The sequence below is a fragment of the Lagenorhynchus albirostris genome, chromosome 2 (assembly GCF_949774975.1).
Source record: "Lagenorhynchus albirostris chromosome 2, mLagAlb1.1, whole genome shotgun sequence".
NCBI lineage: Eukaryota > Metazoa > Chordata > Mammalia > Artiodactyla > Delphinidae > Lagenorhynchus > Lagenorhynchus albirostris.
The window spans coordinates 26,446,565-26,473,925 of record NC_083096.1 but is presented as its reverse complement, the minus strand read 5'-3'; the positions used below and the strand labels follow the sequence as shown (position 1 = coordinate 26,473,925).

Below are 27,361 nucleotides of genomic sequence, written 5' to 3'. Positions count from 1 at the left end.
AGTCATTGACATTATAGTTTAGTGGGGGAGACAAGTAAACAAATAGATGCTATGATAGAAGTGAGCCCAGGGTGAAGTGAAATATATAGATGGTACAGAAACTAAGGCTTCGAGGGTGCACTAACTAAGCCTCAGGGAGGACGTTCCTAAAGAGGTGACATCTGCACTATTGAAAAGAAATAAAAGTGAGCCAATTGGAGGAAGCTTTCAAAGAGCAGGGCAACACATAAGAGGGCCTTCAAACAGAGACCTAAGAAAGCAGATGCATTCTAGGAGATGCAAAGAAGTTCAATTCATGGTTAAAGTAGAGGGTGCCATTTAGAGAGATAAAATATTAATCTGGAGCTGAAATTCCTGCTTATCTTATAAAACTTTGGGTGTTAGGGAGGGAGGAGAAGCAGTTGCTATAAAACCAAGCCAAAGGCCTTGTCTCATTTAGCAGGCAGGTAGGAAGGTTATTGGTACCATTTGTTTCTTCTCTATTTTTAACAGCTTTATTGAGATATAATTCATATACTACACAATTCACCCTTTTAAAGTGTACAATTCAATGATTTTTAGGATATTCACAGAGTTGTGCAACCACTATCTAATTCTAGAACATCTTTATCAACCCAAAAAGAAACCCCATTCCCTCCTCCCCCAGCCCTTAACACTGCTAATCTATTTTCTGTCTCTGTGGTTTGCTTATTCTGGATTGTTTCATATCAAGAGGATCATACAATATATGTTGTTTTGTGACTGGCTTCTTTCTGTTAGCATAATGTTTTTAAGGTTCATCCATGTTGTAGCATATAGCAGTACAGTTGACCCTTGAACAACAAGGGTTTAAACTACACAGGTCCACTTATACACAGATCTTTTTTTTCAATACATATGTACTACAGTACTACACAATCTACAGTTGGTTGAATCCACGGATGTGGAACTAAGTGTATGGAGAGCCAACTGTAAAGTTATACACAGACTTTTGACTGTTGGAGGAGGTGGGTGGTAGGGGAGGCAGCACCCTCACCCCTGCATTGTGCAAAGGCCAAATGTATTTCATTTCTTTTTATTGCCAAGTAATATTCCATTTTATAGGTATACCAACATTTCATTTATTCATTCTTTAGTTTCTGAACATTTCAGTTGCTTCCGCTTTGGGTCTATTATGAATAGTGCTGCTATGAACATTTATATACAAGTTTTGTGTGGACATTTTTCATTTCTCTTGCATATATACCTAAGAGTTAAATTTATGGATCATATGGTATCTAATTTCACTTCTTTGTGGTCAGAGAAAATACTTTATATGATTTCAATCCTTTTAAATATATTGAGGTTTATTTTATGGCCTTACATGTGGTCTGTCCTGGAGAACTTTCCATGTACACTTATGAAGAATTTTTAGTTTTCTGTTGTTGGGTGGAGTGTTCTATAGACATCTGTTAGGTCTAGCTGGCTTATAGTGTTATTCATGTCTTCTGTTTCCTTGTTGATCTTCTGCTTGTTGTTTTACCCATTATTGAAAGTGGTATATCAGTCTACAACTATTATTGTTGAATTATTTCTTTCTCCCTTTTTTCTGTCAGGTTTTGCATCACGTATTTTATGTCTCTGTTGTCAGATGAATACATTTATAATCGTTATACTTCCCTGATGGACAGACCATTCAACATTATAAAATGTCCCTCTTTATTTTTGGAACTTTTAATTTTGTTTTAAAATGTATTTTGTCTGATATTAGTATATCCACTCCTTTGCATGATATATTTTTCTCATCCTTTTTTTCCCAACCTATTTGTATTTTAGAATCTAAAATGCATCTCCTATAGACAGCATATAGTTGTATCTTCTTTTGTTACCTAGTCTCTGACATTTCACTGGTCTGCTTAGTCCTCTCACATTTAAGGTTATTACTGACATAGTTGGATTTATGTCTGTCATCTTCTTTTCATTTAATATATTTCTTATGTCTTTTTTTCATGTATTCCTCCTCTACTGTTTTCTTTAGTATTATTTTCAGTGTGTAACAATTTAATTACATTAATTTTTTTCACTATATTTGAAATATTTTCTTAGTTTTTCATCTAGGTCAGGCTATATATATATATATATATATATATATATATAATCAGAATCTAATTCAGATTTATGCTAACTTAATTCCAGTGAGATATAGGAAAGCATTCCTATTTCCTTCCCCAACTGGCCTTGTTTGCCACTATTGTTATGCATATTATTATATCTATATATGCTATAAACCCAATGACACATTGTTATAACTATTAGCTTGAGTAATTTTATACCTTTTAAAGAAGCTGGGGGAAGAAAGGAGAGCCAGTATACATGTATAGAACTTGTATTAACTTCCTTATTTACCATATCTGGTTTTCTTCATTTGTTCCTATGGATTTGAGTTATCATCTGTTGTCATTTCCTTTCTCCAATATAGCTGTGTTCCCATCCCTCTCTATAATCTTATTATTACCAAATATATTATATTTTATGTTATAAGCCCAACAATACAATTAAACACATGTTGCTTTATAAAATTGCTTTTAAAATCAGTTAAGAGAAAAACGGAGAAACATACATTTATACTCTTTTTTTTTTTTTGGCTGTGTTGTGTCTTCATTGCTGTGCATGGCTTTCTCTAGTTGCGGCGAGTGGGGGCTACTGTTTGTTGCAGTGTGCGGGCTTCTCATCATGGTGGCTTCTCATTGCAGAGCACGGGCTCTAGGTGCATGGGCTTCAGTAGTTGTGGTGCATGGGCTCAGCAGTTGTGGTTCGTGGTCTCTAGAGCGCAGGCTCAGTAGTTATGGTGCACAGACTTAGTTGCTCTGCAGCATGTGGGATCTTCCCAGACCAGGGCTGGAACCCATGTCTTCTGCACTGACAGGCGGATTCTCAACCACTGTGCCACCAGGGAAGCCCCATTTATACTCTTTTATAATTGTATAATTACCTTTACCATTGTTTTTTGTGTTTTTTTAAATGTGGATTTGAATTACTGTGTGCTGTGTCTTGCTTTCAACCTGAAGAACTTCCTTTAGTATTTCTTATAACGCAAATTTTCTATGACAAGTTCTCTACTTTTTGTGTATCTGGAAAAGTCTTACTTTCTACTTCATTTTTGAAAAATAGTTTTGCTGGATATAGAATTTCTGTTGAGTATTTTTCTCTCCACACTTTAAATATGTGATTCCACTGCCTCTGCCCTCCGTTATTTCTTATAAGAAGTCAGCTTTTAATTTGGTGTGTGTGTGTGTGTGTTGGGTGAGGGGGTGTTCCTTCTTTGTAATGTGTTGATTTTCTCCTGCTGTTTTTGAGATTTTCCTTTACTTTGGCTTTCAACATTTTTGCTATGGTGTTAAGTGTGTGGATCTCTTTGTATTGATCCTACCTGGAGTTTTTTGAGCTCCTTAAATATATAGATTGATTTTCATAAAATTTGGGAAGTTTTCAGCTATTGTTCAAATTTTTCCCTCATTTTTTTCTCTCCTTTTCTTCTGACACTCCAGCTACATATATGTTGATGCAGTTAATGATGTCACACATTTCACTGAGGTTCTACACATTTTTCTTTACTTTTTTTCCCTCTCTTTCTTCTTTGGATTGCATAATCTCAATCATCCTACAAGTTCAGTAGTTCTTTCTTCTGACATTTCAAATCTACTGTTTAGTCCCTCTAGTGGATTGTTATTTTTTGTTTCCTTGCTTATTTGTTTAGTGATTGACTGGACTATTTTAGTGAAGTTTATTTCCCCCACAATATGAAGCCTCTGAGGTCATCCCTCAAAAGGCACAGTCTTGGGCATGCACATGACCAACCTTGTTGTTTTATATTTAAAAATATTACCCAGTAAACTCATTCCTTCAAAAATTAAATTACAAAGAAAAAAAAAGAGTTGGTGGAGGAACATATAAATTAAAAGATATTTAACTTAAATACTGTCTGGATATTTAGATATTCAGGAACTACTGTTAAAATATTATGTGATGACTGTCATGTCACTTGTTTTTTAGAAAGTGTTTTTCTTTTAAAGATATATAAAATTGAAATGGTAATAAAATTAATCTCCTTCTTCAAGACATCAAGCCCAGATGGTTTTGTAAGCAAATTCTCCTAAGGCTATTGGCATAAAATAATAATCTCTGTATTATTCAAACTATATAACATATGTTTAAGAATATGGAAATCTTTTCAATTCATTATGTAAGGCTAGCATAGTTCAAATATAAAAAATTGGGCAGACAGAGCTCAAGAATGTTAATTTTTCTTTTAATATAGATGCATTGTTACTATATTAAAATCAACACCACTTTATTTTTCAGCATGACTTTAAAACTTCTAGAGTGTGGTTACATATGCAAAGATGTTTCAACATTAGGAAATTAATGTAATTTACTATAGTAATAGATTAAAGGGAAAAATGACATAATTGTTTACAATAGGTATGAAAAGAGTTTTTGATAAAATCTAACATGCATTTTTGACTTTATAAACAGTTAATAAGTTGGAATTAGGAGAAAATTTGCTTAACTTAAAACAAATATACATATCAGAGACTAAGTTAATTGATAAAACATGAATTATTCTCATTACATCATGAAAAATAAAAGCATACCTATTTTTACTTGTTCTCCCACATTGTATTTATAATCCCAACAAATGTAATATGACCAAAGGAAGAAGGGTAATAAGAAGAAAAATGTAATAGAGTGAGCAGGAGGAGGAAGGGAAGGAAGAAGATTTCTGAAGAGGAGAGGAGGAAGTGAAGAAGAAGATGGAGAAGGAGATTAGGTTTGGGGAGAACATAGGGAAATATTGGGAGTGTGAATTGGTAAAACAGGTAAGTTGAAAAATATAGACTTGTTTAAAATATTTTGGAGGAAGATTGCTGCAGAATGTATATTTTAAATAAATGTAACCTATGACTTAACATTCCCACTTCTAAGAATTTTTTCTATAGAAATACTAGCATGAGTATGTAAAGCATTTGTATATGTATGTTTATTTAAGAATACTTTGTGGTGAATTGTACCAAATATTTAAAGAAGACTTACTACCAATCCTTTTCAAACTCTTCCAAAAAATAGAAGAAGAGGGAAATCTTCCAAACTCATTTTTCAAGGCTAAAATTACCCTGATACCAAAAACCAGAAAAGATCACTAAAAGAAAAGAAAACATCAGGCCAATACCTGATGAATATAAACATAAAAATTCTCAAGAAAACCAAATTTAACAATACCTTTAAAGGCTCATACACCATGATCAAGTGGGATTCATTTCAGGGATGCAAGGATGTTTCAACACACACAAATCAATCAGTGTAATACACCAGATTAACAAAATGCAGGATAAAAATCATAGTTTATCTCAATAGATACAGAAAGATCATTTGGCAAATTTTATCATCAATTCATGACAAAAACTCTCAAGAAAGTGAGTATAGAGGGAACATACATAATAAAGGTGAGTATAATAAAGGCCATATATGACGAGTCCACAGTAAACCTTATAATCAATGACGAAAAGCTGGAAACTTTTTCTCTAAGGTCAGGAACAAGACAAGGAGGCCCTCTCTCACCACTTACATTCAACATAGAACTAGGAGTCCTAGCCAGAGCAATTAGGCAAAAAATAGAATAAAAGGCACCTAAATTGGAAAGGAAGAAGTAAAACTGTCTCTTTTTATAGATGACATGATCTTATGTATACAAAACCCTAAAGACTCCTCCAAAAACTATGAGAACTAATTTAGAAATTCAGTAGATTGCAGGGTACAAAATCTATATACAAAAACCTGTTGTATTTCTGTACACTAACAATGAACTATCAGAAAGAGAAACTCAGAAAACAATCCCATTTACAATTTCATCAAAAGAATAAAATACATAGGATTAAATTTAACCAAAGTGGTAAAAGATCTGTACACTGAAAACTATGAGACATTGATGAAAAAAAAATCAAAGACATAAATAAATGGAAATACATTACATGCTCATATAGATAACTAATATTGTTTAAATGTCCATACCATCCAAAGTAATCTACAGATTCAATGCAATCCCTATCAAGATTCCATTGGCAATTTTTACAGAAATAGAACAAACAATTCTAAAATTTGTATGGAACTGCAAAAGACCTCAAATAACCAAATAATCTTGAGAAATAAGAACAAAACTGGAAACATCACACTACCTGACATTACACTGTATTACAAAGATGTAGTAATCAAAAAAGTATGGTATGTGCATAAAAACACATAGGTTAATGGTACAGAATCAAGAGCCCCGAAATAAACCCATGTATACATGGTCAGTTAATTGATGACAAAGAACCCAAAATATACAATGGAGAAATGATAGTCTCTTCAATAAATTGTGTTGGGAAACTGCAACATGCAAAAGAATAAACCTGGAAACTTATTCTACATCATACACAAAAATGAACCTGAAATGAGATTAAAGACTTAAATGTGTGACCTGAAACCATAAAACTCGTAGAAGAAAACATAGATGGTAAGCTCCTTGACATCAGTCTTGGCACTGATATTTTGGATCTGACACCAAAAGCCAATTCAACAAATAAAAAGGCAACCTATCGAATGGGAGCAATTAATTGCAAATCATGTATCTGATTGGGGTTAATATCCAAAATATATTAAGAACTCATGCAACTCAATAGCAACAACACCACCAAAATCGGATATAAACAGAGGAACTAAATGGTCATTTTCCCAAAGAAGACATATAAGTGGCCAACAAATATCTGAAAATGTGCCTGACATCACTAATCACAAGGGAAATGCAAATCAAAATCACAATGAAATATCACTTCATACCTTTTAGAGTGATCATCATCAAAAAGACAAGAGTTAACAAGTGTTGGCAAGGATGTGGAGAATAGAGAACTCTTGTGCTCTGTTGGTGGGAATGTAAATTGGTACAGCCTTATGGAAAACAGTATGGAGCTTTCTCAAAAAATTAAAAATAGAACTACCATATGATCAAGCAATCCCACTTCTGGGTATATCTCTAAAGGAAAGGAAAACAGGATAATGAGATATATGCATTCCTATGTCTATATCAGCATTGTTCACAGTAGACTATCTCTATATTATGGGATATTATTCAGCCATGATAAAGAAGAAAATCCTGCCATTTGGCAACATGGATGGACTTTGAGGGCATTATGCTAAGTGAAATAAGCCAGACAAAGGCAAGAGATACTTCATGGTATTAGTTATATGTGGAATCTGAAAAAAAAAAGTCAAACTCAGAGAAACAGTGGTCACTAGGGCTTGGGGGTGAGGGAAATAGGGAGAGGTTGGTAAGAAATGTATGAACTTTCTGTTATAAGATGAGTAAAGTCTGAGGCTCTAATGAAAAATGTAGTGACTGTAGTTGATACACTGTATACTTGAAAGTTGCTAAGAGAGTAGAACTTAAATGTTCTCACCAAAAAACAAAGAAAGAAAGATAAATGTGTGAGATGATGGATGTTAATTAACCAGATTGAGTGGGAGGGAATCCTTTCACATTATGTACGTATATCAAGTGATGTACACTTTAAATATCTTACAGTTTTATTTGTCAATTATAGCTGAGCAAAGCTGAAATTTTAGAATATTTTGCAAAGAAAAAACAAAAGTTGAAATAACTTAAAAACTTATCAGGTGGGAAATCTATTCTGCTGTAAGAAGTTAAGTTTTTGCCTAGCTTTATACTGCTATAAGTCACATTATCCTACTTACAAATATGTTTTTCATGGAGAAATATATTTTCAAACATTTCCTTCTTAAGCTATGTTCCTTATATTAAGAATATTTGCATAGATATTTTTATCCAGTTGGGTTAATTAGAGCTAAATTAATAATAATATAGTGAATTAATTATCACCAACATCAGTGGGTAAAAATCAGTCTCCTAAGATAGACATAATGAGCTAACTCAAATTTCCACTATATTCTAATAAATGTATAGTCTCAAGTTTATATTCCAATATCCATAGAACTATTAAATAAAATTTTGAACATCACGCAAAAGCTCTTTGCCATTTTTAGGAAGCAAACCTATTCAGAAATTCAACTTTATTATCAAATATTGTCAGGACAAGATGGTGGAGTAGTAAGATGCTGCCTGATTATGCCTCCTCCCATGGATATGCCAAAATTACAACTACATATAGAGAGACTATCTCTGAGAACAACCTGAAGACTAGCAGAAAAGATATTCCACAACTAAAGATAAAAAGGAAAAACCACATTGAGATGGGTAGGAGTGGCCAAGACAGTCTAACTGCGACTCATTCTGCTGGCATTGCCACCCAATGGCAGGAGGGATATCATAGCCTTGGAAGTCATCCCCTGAGGAGTGAGGGCTCAGCCCCACATCAGGCTCCCCAGCCTGGGTGACCTGCACTGGGAAGATGATTTCCCATAATATCTGGCTTTGAAAACCAGTGGTCTTTATGTCTAGGAGGGCCAGACAGCTGTAAGAAACCAAAAATCTGCTGTTAAATGGTGCATGCAAATATTCACTCCCTCCAAGTCCCAGCACAGGGGCAGCAGTCTGAAAAGCACCTGGGTCATATGTGAAGGAGATGTATTGACTAATTTTAGGGCATATGCCTCAGGGGCAGAGATCTGTTGGAACTTTCTCTGGGTACCGAGGAGCTGGTGAGCATCAGATTTGTTGTTGTTTGTTTATGGCTCGCCCTCTACCTAGCTGTCCCAGTGCTGGCAGGCACCATATCTGACTCTCCCTATTTAAACTATTAATACTGATTGCCCTGTTCTGGGTTCACCTGTGGACCTGATACAGTCGGTGCTACTCCAAAGTGATCCCCCCACCCCACCAGACCCAGCAGTCACCCTCAGCTGTCACTAGAGTCCTCCAAATGCCCCCCCTTACCGCCAGACCCAGCCAGCAGCACAGCCCTTCCAAAGCGGCCTCCCAATACACCAGTTCCAGTGGGTAGCATCCACTAGCACCAGAGCCCCTTCAAAGTGGCCCCCTGCCCCACCACACCTGGCAGCCACCCTCAGTTGGTACTGGAACCTCTCCTAAATGGCCTTCCCACCCCACCAGTTCCAGTGGATGCCTCCAAAAGCACCAAATCCCCTCAAAAGCACTTTCCCTACCAGTCCTATTGGGCACCCTCAGCTGCCACTGGCATCCCCTCAAAGTGATCCCTGCCTCAGAGGCAAGCCTTGCATAGTAGGGCACTTGCAACAGTTGCAACCAGAACTCATAGCCCACTGTACAGAGGCCAGCCCTGAACACTAGCATGCCTGAGGCAAGCATGGTCTTGCCATGAGAGGAGGACATACAGCTTACACAAGGAACACTCCTGGAGTACCTGGCTGTGGCTACCAGGGGGTACCACACTACTGGACCACACAGGACACCTCCTACATAAAGCCACTCTTTTAATACTGGGGAAAGTAGCTAATCTACCTAATACACAGAAACAAACACAAAGAGTTAGGCAAAATGAGACAAAAGAATATGTTCCAAATGAAAGAATTAGAAAAAACCTCAAAAAAAAAAAAAGAAGTAAATGAAACGGATTAGCAACCATCCAGATAAAGAGTTCAAAGTAATGGTCATAAAAATACTCACCAAACTCAAGAGTGAAATGGAGGAACACAGTGAGAACTACAACAAAGAGATAGAATATATTTTAAAAGGAATCAAAGCTAAAGAATACAATAACCAAAATAAAAAATACACTAGAGGGAACCAATAGCAGATTATATGATACAGAAAAATGGATCTGGAAGACAGGCTAGTGGAAATTACCCAATCAATACAGCAAAAAAGACCAGAAAACTACGAGAGCTCATCAATGAATTCAGTAAAGTTGCAGGATGCAAAATTAATACACAGCAATCTGTTGCATTTATATACACTAACAACAAATTTCAGTAAGAGAGATTAAGGAAACAATCCCATTTACCATCGCATCAAAAACAATAAAATACCTAGGAATAAACCTACCTAAAGAGGCAAAAGACCTGTACTCCGAAAACTATAAGATGTTGATGAAAGAAATTAAAGATGACACAAACAAATGGAAAGATATACCATGTTCTTGGATTGGAAGAATCAATACTGTTAAAATGACTATACTACCCAAGGCAATCTACAGATTCAGTGCAATCTCTATCAAATTACCAATGGCATTTTTTACAGAACTAAAACAAAGAATTTTAAAATTTGTATGGAAACACAAAAGACCTCAAAAAGCCAAAGCAATCTTGAAAAAGAAAAATGGAGCTGGTGGAATCAGGCTCCCTGACCTCAGACTATACTACAAAGCTACAATCATCAAAACAGTATTGTACTGGCACAAAAACAGACATATAGATCAATGGAAAAGTATAGAAAGCCCAGAAATAAACCCATGCACCTATGGTCAATTAATCTACAACAAAGGAGGCAAGAATATACAATGGAGAAGAGACCATCTCTTCAACAAGTGGAGCTGTGAAAACTGGACAGCTACAAGTAAAAGAATGAAATTAGAACATTTTCTAACACCATACACAAAAATACTCAAAATGGAGTAAAGGCCTAAACATAAGACTGGATGCTATAAAACTCCTAGAGGAAAACATAGGCAGAACACTCTTTGACATAAATCACAGCAATATTTTGGGGGGTCCATCTCCCAGAGAAATGGAAATAAAAGCAAAAATAAACAAATGGGACCTAATGAAACTTAAAAGCTTTTGCACAGCAAAGGAAACCATAAACAAAATGAAAGGACAACCTACTGAATGGGAGAAAATGATGCAACTGAAAAGAGATTTAGTTCCAAAATATACAAGCAGCTCATACAACTCAATAACAAAGCAAATAAGCAAACAAAAACAACCCAATCAATAAATGGGCAGAAGATCTAGATAGACATTTCTCCAAAGAAGACATAAGGATGGCCAATAAGCACATGAAAAGATGCTCAACCTTGCTAATTATTAGAGAAATGCAAATCAAAACTACAATGAGTTATCACTTCACTCCACTAAGAGTGACCATCATCAAAAAGTCTACAAATAATAAATGCTGTAGAGGGTGTGGAGAAAAAGGAACCCTCCTACACTGTTGGTAGGAATATAAATTGGTATAGCCACTATGGAGAACAGTATGGAAGTTCCTTAAAAATCTAAATATAGAGAGTATTATCCTGCAATCCCACTATTGAGTATACATCTGGAGAAAACTATAATTTGAAAGGGTACATGTACCTCAATGTTCATAGCAGCACTATTTACAATAACCAAGACATGGAAGCAACCTATATGTTCATCTACAGGTGAATGGATAAAGAAGATGTGACATATATATACAATGGAATTTTACTTGGCCTTAAAAAATAATGAAGTAATGCCATTTGCAGCAACATGGATGGACCTAGAGATTATCATATTAACTGAAGTAAGATCAACAGAGAAAGAAAAATATAATATGATATCACATGTGTGGGATTTTTTTTAAAGATACGAATGAACTTATTTACAAAATAGACTCACAGACTTAGAAAACAAATTTATGGTTACCAAAGGGGAAGGGGGCAGGGGGAGATAAATTAGGAAGTTGGGATTAACATATACGCACTACTATTATATAAAATACATAACCTACAAGGACCTATTGTATAACACCAGGAACTATATTCAATATTTTGTAATTATATATATATATATATATATCTCCTTTTTCAGATTCTTTTGTGCTGAACAGATTCACTGTGCTGTACACCTAAAACTAACACACACAATAATGTGAATTAACTATACTTCAATTAAAAATTTTAAAAATAAATTAATTAAAATTTGAAAAAAAAAACAGAAAAAGACAAAAGAAAGCCCCAAAATGAGGATAATTTAAGGGACTAGAGGGGCAACCAGTTGTAGTTATCTTTGCATTTTAGGGGTCTCAGAAGAAAAAGAGAGAAAGGAAAAAAATGCAGCAAACTTATTTGAAGAAATAATGGCTGAAAATTATCCTAACCTGGTGAAGGAAACAAGCATCCAAGCCCAGGAATGACAGAATCCCAAACAAGATAAACACAAAATGGTCCACACCAAGACACATTATAATTAAAATGCCAAGAGTGAAATATGAAGAGAGAATCTTAAATGCAGTAAGAGAAAAGCAAATACTTACATGCACGGAAATCCCCATAAGAATATCAGCTAACTTTTCAGCAGAAACTTTACAGTCCAGAAGGGAGTGGCACAACATGTTCAAAGTACTGAAAGGAAAAAACGTCCAACCAAGAATACCCTATCTGACAAGATTATCATTCAATATTGAATGAGAGCTAAAGAGTTTTCCAGACAAGCAAAAGCTAAAGGAGTTAATCACAACTAAACTAACCTTTCAAGAAATGTTAAAAGGACTTCTTTAAACAGAAAAAAAAAAAAACCATAAGAAGAAATACGAAAATTATGAAAGAAAAAAATATCACTGGTAAAGACAAGACTATGGTAAAGGTAATAGATCAACCAACTATAAAGCCAGTATGAAGGTTAAAAGACAAAACTAATAAAATCATGTATAGCTACAATAATTAGTTAAGGAATACACAAAACAAAAAGATGGTGTAAAAAACAAAACTTTGAGAGGGGGAGTAAAAATATAGTGCGTTTAGAACATGCTCAAACACTTTAGAGCATGCATCACTTTAAAATAGACTGCTATGTACATAGGTTGTTATATAAGAACCTCATGGTATGGACTTCCCTGGTGGCACCGTGGTTAAGAATCCACCTGCCAATGCAGGGGATATGGGTTCAAGCCCTGGTCCGGAAAGATCCCACATGCCGCAGAGCAACTAAGCCCCTGTGCCACAACTACTGAGCCTGTGCTCTAGAGCCCAAGCCACAACTACTGAAGTCCACACACCTAGAGCCCATGCTCCACAACGAGAGAAGCCACCACAATGAGAAGCCCATGCACTGCAATGAAGAGTAGCCCCTGCTCGCTGGGACTAGAGAAAGCCCATGTGCAGAAATGAAGACCCAATGCAGCCAAAAATAAAATATTAAATAAATTAGTTAATTAAGAAAAATAGAACCTCATGGTAACCACAAACCAAAAACCAATAATAGAGCCACAAAAAATAAAGAGAAAGGAATACAGCTATTGTACTAAAGAAAGTGATCAAAATACAAGGAAAGAGAATAGGAGAAGAAGAAAGGAACAGAGAACAACAAAAATAACCAGAAAACAATTAACAAAATTGCATAAGTACATATCTATCAATAATTACTTTAAACGGAAATGGACTAAATGCTCCAATCAAAAGACATGGAGTGACTGAATGGATTTAAAAGCAAGATCCGTATATATGCTGCCTACAAGAGACTCACTTCAGATCTAAAGAAACACACACAGACTGAAAGTGAAGGGATGGAAAAACATACAGGCATACTTTGTTTTATTGTGCTTTACTTTATTGCACTTTGCAGATATTGTGTTTTTTACAAATTGAAGGCTTTTGGCAACTCTGCATCTGTCAAGATCAGTACCATTTTTTCCAACAGTATTTGCTCACTTTGTGTCTCTGTGTCACATTTTGGTAATTCTTGCAATATTTCAAACTTTTAATTATTATTTATATTATTATTTAGCTGATTATATTTAATGTAATATTATTATATAAATTATTGTGGTTTTTGATCAGTGATCTGTGATGTTACTATTGCAAAATGATTACAACTAGCTGAAGACTCAGATATTGGTTTGTAATTTTTACCAATAATGTATTTTTAATTAAGATATGTACATTGTTCTTTTAGAAAATGATATTGCACACTCAATAAACTACAGTAAGTGTACACATAACATTTCTATGCATTGGGAAATGAAAAAATTCGTATGATTTGCTTTATTGCAATATATGCTTTATCACAATGGTCTGGAACTGAACCTGTAATATCTCCAAGGAATACTTGTATTCCACGCAAACAGAAGCAAAAAGATAGCTGGGGGTAACAATATTTATATCGGACAAAATAAACTTTAACACAGGCTGTAATAAGACACAAAGAAGAATATAATTAATGGTAAGGGGATCAATCCAAGAAGAATATATAACACTTGTAAATATATATGCACCCAACATAGGAACACCTAAATACATAAAGCAAATATTAACAGACAGAACAGAAGAAATTCACAGTAATACAAAAACAGTAGGGTTCTTTAAACACCACTTATATTAATGGATGGATTATCTAGACAGAAAACCAATAAGGAAACACTGACATAAAAAGGGAAACCTCCTGCACTGTTGGTGGGAATGTAAATTGATACAGCCACTATGGAGAACAGTATGGATTTTCCTTAAAAAACTAAAGATAGAGTTACCATATGACCCAGCAATCCCACTACTGGGCATATACCCTTAGAAAACCGTAATTCAAAAAGAGACGTGTACTACAGTGTTCACTGAAGCACCATTTAAAATAACCAGGACAGAGAAGCAGCCTAAATGTCCCTCAACAGATGAATGGATAAAGAAGATGTGGCACATATATACATTGGAATATTACTCAGCCATAAAAAGGAACGAAATTGAGTTATTTGTAGTGAGGTGGATGGACCTAGAGTCTGTCATACAGAGTGAAGTAAGTCAGAAAGAGAAAAATAAATACTGTATGCTAATGCATATATATGGAATTTTAAAAAGCAGTACTGATGAGCCTAGTGGCAGGGCAGGAACAAAGACACAGTTGTACAGAATGGACTTGAGGGCACGAGGGGGAAGGGGAAGCTGGGATGAAGTGAGAGAGTAGAATTGACATATATACACCACCAAATGTAAAACGGATGGCTAGTGGGAAGATGCTGGATAGCACAAGGAGATCAACTCCAGGCTTTGTGACGACCTAGAGGGATGGGATAGGAAGGGTGGGAGGGAGGCTCAAGAGGGAGAGGATATGGGGTATATGTATACATATAGCTGATTCACTTTGTTATACAGCAGAAACTAACACAACATTGTAAAGCATTTATACTCCAATAAAGATGTTGAAAAAATGACACATTAAATCAGGCTACCTTACGAGATGCATCCAAAGCATTCCACCCAAAAACATCAGAATACACATTCTTTCAAGTACACATGGAATATTCTCCAGGATAGATTACATGTAATGACACAAAAGAAGTCTCAATACATTGAAAAAGATTGAAATCATATCAAGCATCTTTTCCAGTCACAATGGTATGAGACTAGAAATCACCTACAATAAGAAACTAGAAAAAACACAAGCACATGGAGTCTAAACAACCATTGGGTCATTGAAGATATCAAAGAAAATAAACCAATACCTTGAGACAAATAAAAGTGGAAATACAACATTCTAAAGTCTATGGGGTGAGGCTTCCCTGGTGGCGCATTTGTTAAGAATCCACCTACCAATGCAGGGGACACAGGTTCGAGCCCTGGTCTGGGAAGATCCCACATGCCACGGAGCAACTAAGCCCGTGTGCCACAACTACTGAAGCCAGTGTGCCTAGAGCCCATGCTCCACAACAAGAGAAGCCACCACAATGAGAAGCCTGCACACTGCAACGAAGAGTAGCCCCCACTTGCCACAACTAGAGAAAGCCCATGCTCAGCAATGAAGACCCAACGCAGCCAAAAATAAAATAAATAAATTTATTTAAAAAAAAAGTCTATGGGACGCAGCAAAGGCAGTTCTAAAAGGCAAGTTTACAGCAATAAAGGTCTACATCAGGAAAGAAGAAAAATTACCAACAAACAACCTAAACTTACACCTAAAGGAACTAGAAAAAGAAGAACAAACAAAGCCCAAAGTTAGTAGAAGGAAAGAAATAGTGACAACCAGAGTGTGGAAACAAATAAAACAGAGACAAAAAAGGAAGGAAGGAGGGAAGAAAGGGTCAATGAAATGAGTTGGTTCTTTGAAAGGATAAGCAAAGTTGATAAAACGTTAGCCAGACACATCAAGAAAAAAGAGAGTTGGCCTAGATAAATAAACTCAGAAATAAAAGAGAAGCTACAACTGACACCACAGAGATACAAAATATTATAAGGAATGACTATGAAAAATTATATGCCAACAAATAGGACAACCTGGAAGAAATGGATAAATTCCTAAAAACATACAATCTTCTAAGACTGAATCAGGAAGAAATAGAAAATCTGCATAGACCAATCACTAGTAATGAAATTGAATCAGTAATCAAAAAATTCTAACAAACAAAAGTCCAGGACTAGACGGCTTTACAGGTGAATTCTACCGAACATTTAATGAAGACTTAATAACTTCTCAAACTATTCAAAAAAAAAAAATTGAGCAGGAACTAATTCAATGAAGCCAGCATCAACTTGATACTAAAACCAGACCTAGACATTACAAACAAGAATATTACAAGTCAATATCACTAGTGAACACAGATGCAAAATTACTCAACAAAATATTAGCAAACCAACTTCAACAATTCATTAAAAGGATCATACACCATAATCAAGTGAGATTTATCCTGGGAAAACAAGGGTGATTCAATATCCACAAATCAATGAGATATGCCACATTAATGAAATGAAGGATAAAAATCATGTGATCACCTCAATAGATGCAGAAGAGAACTTTTCACAAATTCCATTTATGATAAAGACTCTGAACAAAGTGGGTATAAAAGAAACATACCTGAACATAATAAAGACCACATATGACAAACCCACAGCTAATATCATACTCGGTGAAATGCTGAAAGCATTTCCCTAAGATCAGAAACAACACAAGGATGCCCACTCTCTCCACTTTCACCAACATAGTATTAAAAGTCTTATCCACAGCAATCAGACATTAAAAATAAATAAAATTAATCCATATTGGAAAGGAAAAAGTAAAACTGTTTGCAGATGACATGGTATTATATATATTAAAAATCCTATAGATCCCACCAAAATACTATTAGAACTAAAAAATAAATTCAGTAAAGATGCAGGAAACAAAATTAGCATATATAAAGCTGTTGCATTTCTATACACTAGTAACAAAATTATTAGAAAGAGAAATAAGTGAAGGGAACTAAGAGGTACAAACCTGTAATTATAAAATAAGTCACAGGGATGTAATATACAGTATAAGTAATATAGTCAATCATACTGTAATAATTTTAGTAACAGATAGTTACTAAATTTATCATGGTGATCATTTTGTTATTTATTTGATTGTCAGATCACTATGTTGTATACCTGAAATGAACATAATATTGTATGTCAACTGTACTTTAATAAAATAAAATGTTATATGTCTAGCTAATAAAAAAAACAAATTCAACTTTATGGTAACTAGATACAGAATAAGTATAGATTTAACTTAATTTTTTGGCACATGTATGTCAATTGGTTTCCACAATTGTTTCAACATATGTTTGTTGTACATCTACTAATCAAGCTACTGTTAGAAACTAGGGATATAGTCAAGGTCCCTACCTTCTGTATTCAAATTTTAATTGGGAATTCAAATTATTCTAATTCAAATTCTAAGATGGGAAATGGATAATTAACAATATGTAAACAATATAATATGTTGTATCAAGAACTATGAAAGAAATACTCTAGGTGATAATACAGAGAGATCCATTTAGATACCATCTTAGAGGTGGCACTGAGTTGAGATAAAAGGTTTTACATGAACAAGTAATGTGAAAAAATGTGGAAAGACTAATCTAGGTTTTAAAAACAAACATACTTTAGAGATGTAGCAGATACATAAACAGTTATAGACCAATACATTTGAAAACTTAAAGAGAAAACATTCTAGAAAAATACAATTTTTTAAAGGTGACTCAAAAGGAAATATAGAAGTTGAGCAAAGAAACTTAATCAGTATTTAACAATATTTAGGGAGGGGGAGAGAGCACTAGCACAGATCATTCCAATCCTAAATTGCAGAATGAAGTTAGCAAATTATCATATGCCAATTCAGGCAAGGTCTGTATGAGAAAGAAAAATTATAGTCTTATCTCATTCATGAACTTAGATACAAAACTCTGAATAAAATATTAGTAAAATAAATCCACCAATATATGAAAAGAGATATGACATATAATCAAGTTGGTTTATACCAGAAGTGCAAGGTTAGTAGTATAATATTTAAAATGTTTTAATATAATTTACTACATTAATAGATTAAAGGAGAAAACTACCTAATCATCTTAATAGGGACAGAATGAAGCTTTACTTTATTCTTACCTCATATCATAATTACTTACCTCATATCATACATTAAAATAATCTGAGATTAATAATAATGATGATGATAATAATAATAAAATAACCTCAGAAGACATACATGTGGAAGGCTAAACTGAAAAACTTTTAAAAAGAGATAGGAAAATACCTTTATTGCCTCAGGATAGGAAAAATTTTCTATAATCAATAAAAGTACCTCAAGTTATAAAAGCAAAGATTTGACAAACAACTCATTAATAGGTACATGAAATGATGTTTGACTTTATTAACAATTAGAGAAAAATATTAATAGCCCAGAAAGGTCTATTTTACATACACCAGATTGATAAATTAACATTTTAGACTTGGTAAAAATATGTTTCAGCATTCAGGCTGCTATAACAAAATACCATTAACTGGGTGACTTATAAACAACAGTTTATTTTTCACAGTTCTGGAGGGTGGAAGTCTGAGATCAGGGTGCCAGTGTGGTTGGTTGAAGGCCCTCTTCTGGGTGTCAGAATTCTCATTGTATCCTCACCTGGTGGAACAGGGTGGGGAGCTCTCTTGGGCCTCTTTTACAAGTGCATTAATCCCACTTATGAGAGTTCTACCCTCATGACTTAAGCACCTCTCTAAGGCTCCACTTGCTATTACCATCACGTTGGGCATTAGAATTTCAATATACGAATTCTGGGCACACACAAACATTCACACCATAGAAATGTGCATCAATGGAACCCTTACATACATTGCTAGTAGAAGTATAAATTGGCACAAACAATTTGAAAGATATTTTTACACTGTCAGTCAAAGTTGAAGATGCATATATCAAATGGTTCAGCAATTCAACACCAGTATATACCTTAGAGAAACCCATGCACAGGTGCATCAAGAGAGGTGTGAAAGTATATTTGTAGCAGTATTGTTTCTAATAGGAAAAAAATTGAAACACTAATTTCCATTCATAGAGAAATGGATAAACATTCTCTAGTATAATTATGCTATAGAATATATACATTATACAGCTGTGAAAAATAAATCAAACACAGCAACACAAATCAACATGAATGTATTTCACAAACATAATATTGAATGAAAAAAGCAAGTCATGGAAGAAGAGTACAGTATGATTCCATTTATATAAAATGCAAAAAGTTGAAAAATTAAATACTATGTAGTTTATTAATACATAATGTGGTAAACTAGTTTTTTAAAGCATGGGAATTGACCTTATATCCTGAAACTTTGCTATAATTGCTTATTAGTTCCAGGAATTTTTTGTCTGTTCTTTGGGATTCTCTACATAGATAATCATGTCATCTGTAAACAAAGAACATTTTGTTACTTCCTTCCCAATCTTGTAAAATTTTATTTCATTTTTTTGTCTTATTGTGTTAGCTAGAACTTCCAGTATGGTGTTGAATGGAAGTCTTTGCCTTGTTCCTGTTCTTAGGAGGAAAGCATCTAATTTCTCACCATTAAATTTTTTGTATGTTTTTGTAGATGCTCCTTTATCAAGTCAAGGAAGCTCCCCCTCTGTTGCTAGTTTGCTGAGAGTTTTTATCATGAGTGGGTGTTGGATGTTGTCAAATGCTTTTACTACATCTATTGATATGATTATATGCTTTTTCTTCATTAGCCTGTTTATGTGATGGATTATATTAAATGATTTTTAATGTCAAACCAGACTTGCATAACTGGAATAAATCCCATTTGGTCATGGTAAATAAATCTTTTTACACATTATTGAATTTAAAATGTCTGTAGCTTTATCTGTAATGTCTTTATCTGGTTTTGGTGTTAGAGTAATGCTGATCTCATAGAATAAGTTGGGAAGTATTGCCTCTGCTTCTATTTTCTGGAAGAGATTATAGAGTATTGACATCCTATATTCCTTAAATGTTAGAATTCACCAGTGAACCTGTCTGGGCCTGGTGCTTTTTGTTTTGGAAGGTAATTTGTTATTTATTTATTTATTTTATTTTATGCATATATCCCTATTCACATTATTTCTCTTTGTGTGATTTTTGGTACGTTGTATCTTTCAATTGGTCCATTTCATCTGAGTTATCAAATTTGTGGGCATAGAATTGTCCATTATTTTTTCATTTAATAAGGAGTATTCCTTTATTACTCTTTAATGTCCAGGAGATCAGTAGTGATGGCCCATTTTAATTTCCGATATTAGTAATTTGTGTTCTTTGTCTTTCTTTCTTAGCTCAACTAGAAGTTTATTGATTTTATTGATCTTTTCAAAGAACCAGCTTTTGGTTTCATTGATTCTCTCTACTGCTTTTCTGGTTTAAATTTGCTGATTTCTGCTCTAATTTTTATTATTATTTTTCTTCTGATTGATGTAGGTTTATATTCCTTTTCTATCTCTAGTTTCTCAAGGTGGAAGCTTAGATTATTGATTTTTAGTTCTTTCTTCTTTTCTAGTGTATGCATTTCATGTTGTAAACTTCCCTCTGCACACTGCTTTCAGGTCATCTCCCAAATTTGATAAGTTGTATTTTCATTTATTTCCAAATATTTTAAAATTTCACTTGAGATTTCTTCCTTGATCCATATATTACTTAGAAGTGTGTTGTTTAATCTCCAAATATTTAGGGAAATTTCAGGTATCTTTCTGTATTGACTTCTAGCTTAATTACATTGTGATATGAGAGCATACTTTGATGATTTCTAATTTTTTAAGGAGTGCTTTGTGGCCCAGAATATGGTGCATCTTGGTGAATACTCCGTATGAGCTTGAGAAGAATGTGTATTCTGCTGTTTTAGGATGAAGTACTCTTTTTTCTTTTTCTTTTTTTTTTTTTTTTTTTTTTTTTTTTGCGGTATGCAGGCCTCTCACTGTTGTGGTCTCTCCCGTTGTGGAGCAAAGGCTGTGGACGCGCAGGCTCAGCAGCCATGGCTCATGGGCCCAGCCACTCTGCGGCATGTGGGATCTTCCCGGACTGGGGCATGAACCCGTGTCCCCTGCATCGGCAGGCTGACTCTCAACCACTGCGCCACCAGGGAAGCCCAGGATGAAGTATTCTTTAAATGTCAATTAGATCCAGTTGATTGATGGTGCTCTTCAGTTTAACTATGTCCTTACTGATTTTCTGCCTGTTGGATCTATTAACTACTTATAGAGAAGTTTTAAAGTATCCAGCTATACTAGTGGAGTTTTATATTTATATTTTCTATTTAATAATATTATATTGTATATTTGAAAGTAAGAGAGTAGATCTTAAGAGTTCTTATCATTAAAAAAAATTTTTATAGCTATGTATGGTGATGGACATAACTAGACTTACTGTGGTGATCATTTTGCAATATATAAAAATGTCAAATCATTATACTATACACCTAAAGCTAATAAAATGCTATATGTCAATTATATCTCAGTATTTTAAAAAATCAGGCCAGTGACTATATGTGAGTGGGTGGAAGAGGGGGAAAGAAGAGACATACAGGAAATTTCCAAGTTACTGGCAATGTTCTGATTCTTGATATGGGTGATTATTACACAGGTGTTCATCTTGGTATTATTCTTTAAGGTGTGTGTTTTGTATCATATACTCTTGTATAACATGATTTATTATTTTGTTTTAAAAATTAGTAAATAAATGATATTTTAAAAGAAATAGAAATAAAATATGCATATGTACAGAATGTCAGATATCCATTTAACGAATATTGCCTTGGATGCCATTAAAAACATCTACGGGCTTCCCTGGTGGCACAGTGGTTGAGAGTCCTCCTGCCGATGCAGGGGACACGTGTTCGTGCCCCGGTCCAGGAAGATCCCACATGCCGCGGAGCGGCTGGGCCCATGAGCCATGGCCGCTGAGCCTGCGCGTCCGGAGCCTGTGCTTCGCAACGGGAGAGGCCACCACAGTGAGAGGCCCGCATACCGCAAAAAAAAAAAAAAAAAAAAAAAAAAAAACCGAATATTTGTTTGAGAATATGGAAACATATTCCAGGACAAAGAGCTGTAAGGGTCAAAACTTTTTCTTTGGGAACTTAAGTGAGGAATGAGGAGAAATGGGGCAGTGGTAATGTTTTAGTACTATTTGTTTTGTTTTACCCAGATTTATGTTGATAAAAATAAAAATTTTTATAAAAGATGATAAATGTCAGCACAATGCAAGATGGATAAGAAGGAGGGGGTGCATTTTATTCTTATATTTTCTATTTTTCTCTTCTTAGGACCTGGCATATCTCGATACCGATGACAGAAGATGATGTGCTAAAGGAGATTAGAGGAAATCAAGTGGCTTTTCAAGATTGCTTTACTGCAGATATTTTTTTCCTGCTGACTTTTTCTTTGTTAACAATACCTGAGATTCCTGAGTTTTTACCAATATCTTCACCACAGGGTAGTCAGTTAATGGCAGACTGGGCTACTTGTGTTCCTTCATTTGTTGTGGTGGTAGCTGATATGGAGACCTTTCAGACAAATGATTCATTCCGTACTTGGACCAGAATCAGAGTGCCTCCAAACATTCTGACTGATGATGAAAGACACAGTGTGTCTGATGTGACCCTATCACAGGATGGAATATTTTTTTTAATAAATGGTATTCTTTACTTAAAAAATTATAATGCATTCAAAGGACTGGGAAGCAATGTAAATCTTCCTGATGGTGGAATTATTGGCATTACATCAAGAAAATGGTGTTGGATCAACTATTTATTGAAGGTTAGTAAAAAGATTACATATATGTATATTATACCTGCACATTTAGGTATATTTACCATACTGTTTAATACAGTGATATATCAGAGACTATACTATGCAGCTCTTTGTAGAATTATTTTTTTAAGATTTTTTTTTAATTGATTTTTGGCTGCATCGGGTCTTAGTTGCAGCACACGGGATCTTTGCTGAGGCATGCAGGATCTTTCGTTGTGGCACATGGGTGTCTCTCTAGTTGTGGCATGCAGGTTTTCTCTTCTCTAGTTGTGGAGGGTAGGCTCCAGGGCATGTGGACTCTGTAGTTGTGGTGCATGGGTTCCAGAGCGTGTGGGCTCTGTAGCTCATGGCACACAGGCTCTCTAGTTGAGGCATATGAGCTCAATAGTTGTGGCACATGGGCTTAGTTGCCCTGTGGCATGTGGGATCTTAGTTCCCTGACCAGGAATCAAACCCACTCCCCTGCATTGTAAGTCAGATTCTTTACCACTGGACCACCAGGGAAGTCCCTGTAGAGTTATTTATGCTTGTAAATAACTCTATCTTTCTGACCTAGCTTCTCAGAGACCTCTTTACAGAGGTGTACCACCAACTACAGGGAATAAAATGAATCTAAAATATCTTTAATAGATTTAAATAAATGGAAAAGAAAATGGAAAGCATGAGAAAAAAGGAATCTATCAAATGACAAGGCAATGAGTAAAACTAAAAGCAAGGGAGTCATTACCATAAAATTTAGGATAATTGTTATCCTGGAAAGAAAAGATGTAGTGATTGGGAGGGAGTATGTGTGATATTTGGGAGTTCTGATTATATTCTATTTTTTAATCTAGGTAGCTATTACACAGATTTCTGCTTTGTGATCAGTCTTCCAGCTATTTATTTATTTATTTATACTTGGTCAATTTTCTGTATGTAGATTCTATTTCAAAAATTTTAAATATGTAAAAATAAATGTTAAAATATAACCTAGATAAAACTAAGAAAAATTGAAATGTAAAATTCAATGATCACCTTAAATAGAAGATTGGATACAACAAAAATAACTAGTGCATTGAGAAGTAGATAAGAAGAAATCAAACAAAATGAAAATCTGGGAGAAATCAAGGAAAAGAGGGTAAGAGAGATGAAAGAAAGAATGGGAAAGAGAAGATTCAACATATATCTAACCAGAATTCCAAAATGAAATTTTAGCAAGAAAGAGAAAGAGCTGAGACTTTTTCAGACTTAAAGAAAGATATCAATCCTCAATCCATAAATATTAATAAATCCAAGTTGATATAGGAAAAAAGAAAACCCACTTAGATACAAAATAGTGAAATTGCAGGGTATCAAAGACTAATAAGAGATATTAAAAGCATCCAAGGAGAAAGGACAAATTATAAACAAAGTAAAGATAGTAAAACAATTAGAATCAATGGAGGTCAGAATCAATGGAAGTCAGAAGATAGTGAAATACTCAACTGACGTCAAGTTATTGGCAACCTAAAATTATATACATTCAATAAAACTATCCTCAAGAATAAGAATGTTTGAAACTATTTTAAGAATCAAAATCAGGGATTTTATAATATAATTAGAATAATTGAAATAAAATTGATTAGATGTGCTCAATAGCAGAATGGGTATGACATGACAGAGGAAACAGTCAATAAGACTGAAGTTATATCAATAGAAAATTTCCAATGTAAACAATAGATAAAAATTGTCAAAGTTGAACCAGGCCCCAGAGACCTGTGGGACAATACCAAAACGTCTAACATACATGACATTGGAGTCCAAGGAGGAGAGGAGAGAGGATTATGTAGAAAAAAAAAATCTGAATAAATAATGGCTAGAAACTTCTCAAATTTGGTAATAAGTATAAACTTATGGAGCCATGAAGCCCAACAGACTCCAGACAATGTAGTTGTAAAAGAAACTCATAATCAAACTACTAAAAACCAAAGGAAAAAAATGTGGAAGCAGCCAGAGAGAAGTAATACATCATATATAGGAGAACAATGATTCAAGTGATAGCTGATTTTTCCTCACAGGCCATAGATAACAGAAGGCAATGAAGCAGTATTAGTAGAGTACTGAAAGAAAGGATCATCAGCATAGAATTCTATTCCAGACAAACATGTCTTTCAGGAATTAAGGAGAAATAAAGACATTCTCAGATGAAGGAAAACTAAGAAAATCTGTTACCAGAATACCTATTCTAAAAGAAATATATGTCTAATGAAGCTTATCAGGTGGAAGGGAAATGGAGAATTTAAAACTTCAATAATGAGTAAAAAACAACTGAAATGGTAGATATACAGGTAAAAATTATTTTAGACTAAAATCATTTTAATAAAATTATTTAATTAGATTTATTAATCTAATTTAATTAGCTAAAATAAAATTCTAATCTAACAATTATTAGATTATTATTAGATTATATAATAATATTTAATCTAATAATAATAGATTGTTATTATATAATCTATTACATAGATTATTTTTATACTCTTAAGTTCCTTAAAGCTTAAGACTATAAAATTTTTGTATTTTTATACTCTTAATTTTTATACTCTTAAGTTCCTTAAAATACGTATGATATGTAATAGCAAAATTTAAAATATATAACATTTTCTGGTGAGCTTTTTAATGTATGTTGATATAATACATGATTATTACAGCATAAATGAAGAAGGATAAAAGAACCCATGGGGTAGTGAGCTTTCTTCATTACACTTGAAATGTTAAATGCATTATTATAACCCATAGAGCAACCACTAAAAAATTATACAAGATAGAGTTTTAAAAACCTCAACAGATAAATTAAAATGGAATACTAAAAAAAAATTTCTTTTCAATAACCTAAAAGAAGACAGGAAAGGGAAACACAGAGACAAAAACCAGAGGATACAAACAGAAAACAACAAAATGGTAATTAAATATAAACATGTCAATAATTTCATTAAATGTAAATGGCCAAAAAATACTAATTAAAAGGCAGAGATTGTCAAATTGGATTTTTTTTTTTTAAAGACCAAAATGTATGCTTCCCATAAGAAACCCACTTTCAATATAAGGAGACATAGTTGAATTAAAAGTAAAACATTGGAAAAGTATATACCATGCAAACACTAATTAAAGAAAATGGGAGTGGATTTATTAATATCAGACAAACTAGGAAAACAATTGGATAAAAAGGGACATTATATGATAAAAGGGTCAATTTGTCAAGAAGACATAGTAATCCTAAATGTGTATGTATCTAACAAACAAGCTTCATAGCAAATGAACCAAAATTAATTGAATGGAAAAAAGAAATAGATAAATCCACAAAATTGTTGGAAGATTTCCACAGTCCTTTTTCAGTAATAGATAAAACAAGTAGACAGGAAACAAGCAAGGATGTACAAGGATAAATAACACCAGTGGTCAGAAAACTACTGCCCATCTCAGCCAAATCAAGTCTGCTCTCTTTTGTGTAAAAAGTTTTATTGGAATATAGCCATGCTTGTTTGCTTATGTATCATCTCTGGCTGCTTTTGCCCTACAACAGCACTAATAAAAATTTGCAATAGAGTATGTGGACCAAAACTTAAATATTTACTATATAGCCCTTTCCATAAAAAGTTTGCTGACCCCTGAATTAACCAACTAGACCTAGTAGACATTTGTAAAATATACTCCACCCAACAACAGCAGAAAATATATTCTTTTCAAGTAAACATGGAATATTAGCAAAGATAGAGTATATTTTAGAACATAAGACAAATGTTAACAAATTTAAAAGAAGAGAAATCAAAGTATGTTCTCTGGTCATAACAGAATTAAACTAGAAATCAACTTTTTAAAAACAGATATGTGGAAGGTCATCAAGGATTTGAAATTTTATAAATACACATTACAATAACCATTTGGACAAACACCATTTCAAGGGGATGAAAAATAATTTTTTAAAATTTTTTGGTTTTGGCTCCATTGTGTCTTCGTTGCTGTACACAGGCTTTCTCTAGCTGTGGCAATCGGGGTCTACTCTTCATTGCAGTGCATGGGTCTCATTGTGGTGGCTTCTCTTGTTGCAGAGCATGGGCTCTAGGTGCACGGGCTTCAGTAGTTGCAGCACACAGGCTCAGTAGTTGTGGCACATGGGCCCTAGAGCACATGGGCTTCAGTAGTTGTGGCACGTAGGCTTAGTAGTTGTGGTGCACAGGTTCTAGGGCATGTGGGCTTCAGTAGCTGTGGTACATGGGCTCAGTAGTTGTGGCTTATGAGCTCTAGACTGCAGACTCTGTAGTTGTGGTGCACAGGCTTAGTTGCTCTGCGGCATGTGGGATCTCCCCAGACCAGGGCTCAAACCCATATCCCCTGCATTGGCAGGCGGATTCTTAACCACTGCACCACCAGAGAAGTCCCCTAAAAATCATTTTAACTAAATAAAAGTAAAACATTAAAACTATATCAAAACTGATGGAAG

The 27,361-nt window shown here is 34.3% G+C and overlaps 1 protein-coding gene across 1 annotated transcript in view; it reads left to right on the top strand.

Moving 5' to 3' along the window:
• CATSPERE (catsper channel auxiliary subunit epsilon) overlaps window positions 1-27,361 on the top strand; it is a 241,170-nt gene that overhangs the window by 77,559 nt on the left and 136,250 nt on the right. The window contains exon 9 of the mRNA XM_060142069.1: window positions 22,419-22,911. Within this exon, the coding sequence (XP_059998052.1) occupies window positions 22,419-22,911 (493 nt within the window). The remainder of the gene's footprint in view (window positions 1-22,418; window positions 22,912-27,361) is intronic.